The following is a 7774-nucleotide window of genomic DNA, read 5'->3' on the forward strand; positions in this document are numbered from 1 at the left end:
TCGCATCAACAAAAGAGAGCTTACACGAACTCCTTATATGTTTTTCACGAAGAGCCCTTTTAGGGTGTGCTTAAAATAACTTTCTCAGGGTCAAAAATATGGACAAGCCGAAGAACAACTGAGAGTTTTTCTACGAACATATATATATATTTTTTTAGTTTATATTGTGATTACAGGAGCTTAAATTGTTTATAACCTAAGTGTTAAAAAAAAAATCACTACTTGGTTTCTTGTGGAGCATATTTAGTTTTAACTGCAGCTATCTTGCTCGCATATTTTCTTTATTTTTACAATGCCTTTGTTGTTTCAAAACAATAAAGCGCATGCGCTTTAAGAAATTAGGAGCATCTGTACTTTTACGCAAAGCACTTGACTGAACTAATCTATGCCACCTACGGTAGCAGCTTGGAGAATATTAAGCACAAAAATATTTTTATGGTTCAAAAAGAAAAAAAAAATAAAAACGATGAGCACCGCGACGACGCTCTATTGGCGCCTCATGATTGGCTACATCGAGTCGTAGCGTTGACTTCGGTGGTACTTGATGCTAAACTAAGTAAAAAAGTTATTATAGGATTAGAAACCTTTTATTTCAAGTGTGTTGTGATGTGCGTTGAAGGCACGAGCGCACACGTCGAAGGTACATTGATTTTGTCGAGGTACTCTCGTTTTAACCTCGTTGAACGCAGCTATTTCCTTTTCCGCCAGTGTTTCGCACGCGTATATAAAAAGCGGAAGGTTGGCAGATAACAGCCTGTTAAACAATATACACGAAATAAATTCCGTTCGCGCGCATAGGTGGTCTAAAAGAGTGATAATAAAAAAAAAAGCATTATATAGCTCGTTGTTTTACGTCACTATCACCGATTTCGGTTTTTCTATATATGTATACCGACATATACCGGACACGTGCTGTATGCCTAAGTGTTATTGATTTATTTTCATGAATCCTTGCCTCAGAAATTTCCGAATGAGCGTAATATATCCCGCGCTTGCGTGGAGGAGTTCGTAACTTACCCAGCTGCCCCGCGAAGGAGCGGGGCTCAAACCCCGCACGTCCCGGTTCCTTCTTTAATAATTTTGTACCCTACTGCTGGACGGTTCCAGCTCGTTCTAGATTGTCACCGTGTGCTCTTGTTGGAAACATTCTTGAAATGTCCAGGTGTATAAAAGCAGCGTAGCGGGCTGCTTCGAGAAACACCGAAAAAGTAACACTGAGGTGTTACGTGATGCGACATAGAGTTTATTTTAACTAGAAACGGTACAGTAAAGTCACAGCGATCTTTTTTCGAAATCACATGCGCAGTAGGAAAAAAAAAAAAGAAAACGAGAGAAAGAGACATGAAAAGCGAGGGGGATAGAAGGAGAGACTATCTTTAAAAATTAATAAGTTTAAAATATTAAAAGAAAGGATGTCTTGGTGTTAATAACTGCATTACTTCCTCAAATTATAACAGAACGGATATGTGAATTTTGGAGACAAAAACGCAATCTCATCTCGAGTTAAAACGAGTGACGAATCAGGAACATTGTCGTCGGCTTTGTTCATGGTGAATAATTTATATTATCTCTCCGCCGAACCTGCTACGGTGGCCTCCTAAGACGCTGGTTCGCTCGAAACATAGAATGCAACCATCGCAGTAACAGGAATGAACAACGATGGAGTGATACGTGTCAGCTGAGGGCCGTGAAAAAATCAAATGATGTTCCCGAAGTCGGTGGTTGACGCACCTTCTCGTTTGAACCATCATACTGGTCAACGCAACCTGATGGGATAGAAGAAATGTTCTTCTCTTCGCATGTGACCAATTTGTTTAGGTACTTGACAACACAACGCTTGTGTTGTACCGGGAGGCGATAGCCTTCAAACGGTGCGCTGAATTATGTACATAGGGAAGACGGCAAAACGATCCAACTTCTTACTTTTTGGAGCAAGTCTTGGGCGGGTATGACCAAAAATTAATCCCTCTAGAGTGTTTCTTAGAAGATCCAATGGAAATCCCGCATTGACTAACCTCTGGTGTTGAGCATATAAACGTTTTTTTTTTTTTTTTTTTTCCGATAGGGGAAGACATGACTTCGATTAGGAGGAAGAGAAAAGGGACTTGATGATGCCGTGTTTGACTGATTTAGAGTGAGCACTTGAGAACGAAAGAACCGGTTTTGTTGTCCTCAGTTAAAATGTCCAGTACAGACCCGATACATTAACACGAAGACGGAGCTTCAAGTACTGGAAACCCTCTAGTGGTGGGTCTTCTTTGGTGAAAGTGAGTCCAGAAGAACATTGCGTGAATGCTTCAACAACACCCTCAGACGATTCCAAGCTCGGGTGAATGACCAGGTAGTCGTCCACGAACCTAAAACCTTGGCATCCCGCGGAAGTGTTGTGAAGTCGCTTTTTTATGGCTCCGTTTACGAACGAGAGGTAAACTTCACTGAGTATAGGCGCGAAACAAGGCCCAATACAAACTCCTTTCTTTTCTCGAACGATCTTTCCTCTATATTCCGCAAGGGTAGGCGAGGTGAAGAGCAGCAAGGTCGACAAAGCCATCGACCGAGATTCCAGAAGCATTTTGGAATTCACAAATTTCGTGTTCACGAATAGCATTAGAAATTGATTCCAGAAGAATTTTTGAATCTAGATTCAACCACATATTTTCAATATTAGATTAAAACATAGTGAGTGGAATGGTGGAAGAATGGAACCGTGTGGTGGAAGACATCACATCTACAACGTCGGAAACTCAGAAGGACTGAAGAAGATAAATAGCCTACAGATGCTTCTAAAAAGAAAAAAAAAACTTTTTTTTATATAAACCTCAGAAACGCAGATTGAGAAACAAAAGCAGGGCTTCATTAGGATTACGCAACTTGCTCTGTGATTAGTTTTTTTTTTAACTTATTACTGGCAAACATCGCAACCTCGGCTGCGCAGCGATAATAAGACAGCAGTGGACGGAATATTGGATTACTAGGAAGGTTAATCAATTACTCTTATAACTCTCCTCACAGCTAAACATGTGTTAAAGAAACACATTGTCGAAGGTAACACTCAGGCTATGGCGGAATCAATACGTGTCCAAGAACGCGATTTTTTTTTTATTGTTTTTGCTAAGTGTTGGCCTGCTGTAGTTGCCTTTTTTTCTTTTTTGAACTGAAGTCCACAGACTATGTGTGTTAAGCAGTTGATATTCTGCACTCTGGGGTCCATCTAAACGTGCGGATCATACTATGATTTTTTTCTAAAATCAAGTTCACTTTTTGTACGGATTTCGTATATTCCGTTGCTCCAGATCACGTTCTTCGACGCTGGGCATTAATCAGCAAAAACAGCTTGGACTTTCAGTCTGCGTCTCTCGCCCTCAATGTGCGGCCACGCGGGGGACGGGAAAGGGAGCTGCGCCCAAACGGACAATGCGGATCAAGCTTAATTTTGATGTTCCGGATACCCCTGCTTGCACATGTAAAATCAATACCACTGCGAGATAAGTGACTGTGGATTATTTCAAAAACCGCCGTTGTGATGCCTCCTCAATGGGCAGGAGCGTTGGGGCTCACTTTAGTTTCTTTCGAAACATATCTCGTCATCAAAAAAAAAAAAAAAAAATAAACAACACGCAGTCTGATGTTTCGCTATTTGCATTCGCACCGGTTTACTAGCCAGCATGGGAGCATGGAGTATTTCTTTCTGGCGAAAATGAACTTCTTCAAAACGAGAAAAACACATGCGCCAACTATGCACCCGATGTCGACTATCAAAAAACATTTTTTTTCTTACATGTTTTTTGCTATTTGTACACGGTGGACGGACTAGTTAATGAAATATTATTAGTTTTCAGTTAACGTTTGCCCCGGAAGAAAATAAACCGGGCGAGGACAATAGTCGGATATTTTATATTCCACATGTTTTGTTGACTATGCTTATTGCGATAACCCCTTTCCAAAAGTTGGCGCCATCTTGTAGGCGTTCCACTAGTTACCAGAGTCCGCCATTGTTTTATCAGATGTCTTGAGCGCGTATTTGGCACGACGGCTGCATCGGCGTTCGGTGGGGACTCAGATCCAGTTGGACGCTTCTTGTCCAAGAAATGGCGACTGCCAATGTTCCTTGATGCGGTGTTGAAAAGTATTTGTTATCTGGCTGTTTTGTTTGTACCCCTCGCATCGATCGCGATGTTCTTGAAGTGACTTTGACGTTGATCCAAGCGACCAGTCGTGACAAAAATTAATTTCAGAAGAATCAAATAGGGGAAGGGTATTAAATTATCCGATAGCGCGTGAGAGTAGGCGGTGGACATTGGCAGGTGTCCGCAGCCTCTCACTAAATTCTTTGTTTATGCGCGACTTAGTCAAATACAATGTGGTGTAGATATCATATTTATTCATTCATTCATTCGTTCATTTGTCATTCATTCATTTATTTATTAATTCATTTTTTGTGTTTGTGAACGAGGGATTCATTAATGAAGCAGACACAACAAGGTAACCAATTAGTCAGAATAAAGTAAAATGCTCTTAAATTTAAATTAAAACCGCTAATATATGATGCACTGAAGCTGTCACGCAAGAGTTGTACCCGGTTAATGTGGCTAATTGAGATAAATTGATTAAGAAAGAAAGTAGGAGAATGTCGCAATACTCACCTTGGAACGTGAACAGTTATAGATGTCCATTCCGTAATTTATTTTATCATGAGCATTGCGTATCGAAAACCTCATACAAGAAGCTTTGCTTTTAGCAAAGCCCTGATTGTGCTTCATCCAAACGCTCTACCTAAATAACCGTATCCTAAACACCTTTGGCATGTTGCAGATACTTTCACAAATTAGTTTTTAATACATGGCTTCTTACAAATATTTCCAAAATTGGTAGTTACTATTCTAACATGGTATCTTGCAAATCCTTTCAGAAATTAGTATCTATACTCGTTTTCATCTTAAGAACAGTAGTAAAAAAAATAAAAAAGTCCGGCTTTTCGCGAAGAATTTCTGATTGCCAGCTTTATGGGAAGAGGATTACGATATATGTAGATCAATTTTATTTTATTTGCTACCCAATCAAAACGTGTACATTTCAAACGCCAAAAGCTTCGCTTCTTCCTCCTACAACCAAATATTGTGAAAATATCGTGCACTGCATAACCAATGGGCAAAACTTTCTTAATTTTTCCTGGGAAAAAATAGTATAGCACTCTAATATAGGAGGCATGCGGTTTAGAGAAGCTCGTTTTAGAAAACGCCGCTTTACCGACCCCAGTTTATCGAATCGCCTTGCAGAGCTTAGTTTAGAGAAAATGTCGATGAGCCTCCGTTCAGCGAATTCGGCCACCGCAAACAGGCGTGTATGGGTGGGCCAGGTGGGTTATTTTTATAAAGAGCCGCCGCAAACTCGCCGCGATCCGGCGTATAAAGGGGCGTGGGGGGGGGGGGGGGGGGGTTAACACGTGCCTCAGTAATAAACGTGCGAAGTAGGGCAGCCTTTTTTAAAGTAACGTCCCCTTTTCGATGAACGGCATTGCTCTAAACTGAGGCTCCGCTTTCTCACAACCGAGCCTTGATAAAGCGAGACCGTGCTCTAAAACGTGTTTAGATGAAATGGCGTTCGATCAACCGTAGTAGACCTCTATAACATAAATATTTTAGTCTATTAATGTATTCATAATTTTTAAGGCACTCTTAAATGGCGTGCCAATTTTTTCGGGAGTGGGAAAGCTTAAAACAATCACAAAATGACATTTTTTTTTTTTTTTTCAGGGCGATTTGCATATATGCATCTCGCCTGTTCTTGGACGAACCATTTCCTGTGCTGAAAAGGACGACCGCAGAAGCAGCTAGGTTCCGCCCTTTGCGGTCAGCGGAATCGAGGCTCTTGGCAGGGCAGCACATCAAAGCACCAATGGCGTACCAACTTGTTTTTAAGTGTTGGGGGGGGGGGGGGGGGAAACCAGACACCCCCCCCCCCCCCCCAAGGGACGGGGTGCGGTGACCTTGGTATCCCTTGGGCGTCGACGGCCAGTGTTTTCCCTGCCCAGTGGCGGGGCTGTTTCAGGGGTGGCAAAACACATGCCTTGCCCCCCCCTCCCCCCCCCTCCTCCCGCGCTCTGAGAACTGGGTGGGAAAGTGCCCCCCTTGGCCCCCCGGTTGGTACGCCCATGCAAACAACATCTCGTGGCCATTCATTTGTGTCTAAGCGCAGGACAAACACGCTGTCATCTCGGCCCTGATTCTGAAGCAGGAGAGCACGCGGATTTAAGCTGTTTACAAGCCGAGATGGGACGGGTGCCAATCATAGTGAGCAAAAACAGCTACAATGGCGTAAAGTTGGACTGCGATTTGAAGTTTCTTTTTCAAAAAAGAAATTTGAGAGGAAAGGGGAGGAGCAATGACACCTTTTTCTCGCTCACTGATATCGGTGTCGCTTTTATATGGAATAAGCAATTTTAACTTGAGATTATCTTAAAATTAACGAGTTACTTGTTTAATTAATGTAATTCAATAAGATACTTTTCAGACAAGAGTATTTAATAGCCTATTCAAGAAATATTTTTCCTGGCGCTCAGTAACTAATTAAGAATTTTTTTTAAATTTTTTTATGCGTTGCCATTTCTAGGGCTACCTAACCATGGAATCGGCCGCGTCCGTCTATCACGGTTCGAAAGCTAAATTCGCTTGTCAAACCTGAGTTGCTTTGTAGTTTTAAACTAATTAAATTTCTCCGTTGGGTATAACGGGAAAAACTGAATCGTCGTATGTATCTGTGCTCCAGATTAATTTAGAAACAATAGGCATGAAAACCGCGCCGTGGTAAGTCGGGCTGCAAGCGCCTGTCTTGACGGACATATTCGTTTGAAGATTTGCAAAGGATCCCAAAAGGCTATCGCATTCCATCTTCTGTTGCTGCAGGCATAAAATGTGTATTTTTTTATTTTTGTTCAAGTCTGGAAGCAGAAAATTTATGTCGTATAAAATGCTAAAAAATGTAGAGCATTACCAAGTCATCGACCAGGATCATCACTATGTTGGGACGCTTTGCGTGGCATTGTAGTACGGCTGTCAGAAATAACAGGACGTGCAACATCATTCTGAAAAAAAAAAAAAAAAAAGAAAAAATGAACCAGATTAACCAAAGCCTAATGTAAAACAAAAACAAAAAAACTTTCGTTCTCGGAGAGTAATATTAATCTTCGTTCCAATGGTCTCTCATCATACCGAACAATGAGATACCCTGTTTTATTTTAGCTTACCACCTGGAATTTCGGGTTATGAGTCTCATGACGTCAACAACGAGATTGTTCAATGGTATTACATCCGCCGGAAATTTGGAGCAAGGTCGGAAGGGGAACGTCGAGTTTTTCGACACGTGCCACTTTATCTTTAACACTTCTATGTATAGGGTGGTTTAAGTCACCAGGCTCGATCTAAAATGGACCATAAAAATCGACGCCTACACGTAGCCATCTAAACTTTTCGTCAAAGGTGTATTTCACCAGGTCGGGTTTTCTTGTAAAATTACAAAGCGTAGCTTTCTTTCTGTAAAAAATAAGGTCAATAAACTTGCCAGGGTCTACGGCGGGCAGCAACGCAGACGACAGGGGTCCAGTAGCGGGGTGTGTTTGGCGCTCGTATTGATAGATGGCGCTACCTCCTAATCGCGACGGCTCGCGACCACCGTGGTTTATTAAACTGAATATAATCTTTTTGAAATGTACTTTCGGTTAAAAAATGAATGCGAACAATAAAACCAAAACTTAAAGTAAAAAAAAAAGAAAAAAAGA

General features: G+C 41.5%; 1 protein-coding gene across 1 annotated transcript in view; it reads right to left on the minus strand.

Annotated features, from left to right (window-relative positions):
* Positions 1-7077, minus strand: part of LOC8041661 (arylsulfatase B-like) — a 58700-nt gene extending 51623 nt beyond the window's left edge. The window contains exon 1 of the mRNA XM_040216066.2: positions 6991-7077. Within this exon, the coding sequence (XP_040072000.2) occupies positions 6991-7077 (87 nt within the window). The remainder of the gene's footprint in view (positions 1-6990) is intronic.
* Between the last annotated feature and the right edge of the window lie 697 nt (positions 7078-7774).

Source organism: Ixodes scapularis, unplaced genomic scaffold (assembly GCF_016920785.2).
Source record: "Ixodes scapularis isolate PalLabHiFi unplaced genomic scaffold, ASM1692078v2 PGA_scaffold0__279_contigs__length_252992795, whole genome shotgun sequence".
Lineage (NCBI taxonomy): Eukaryota > Metazoa > Arthropoda > Arachnida > Ixodida > Ixodidae > Ixodes > Ixodes scapularis.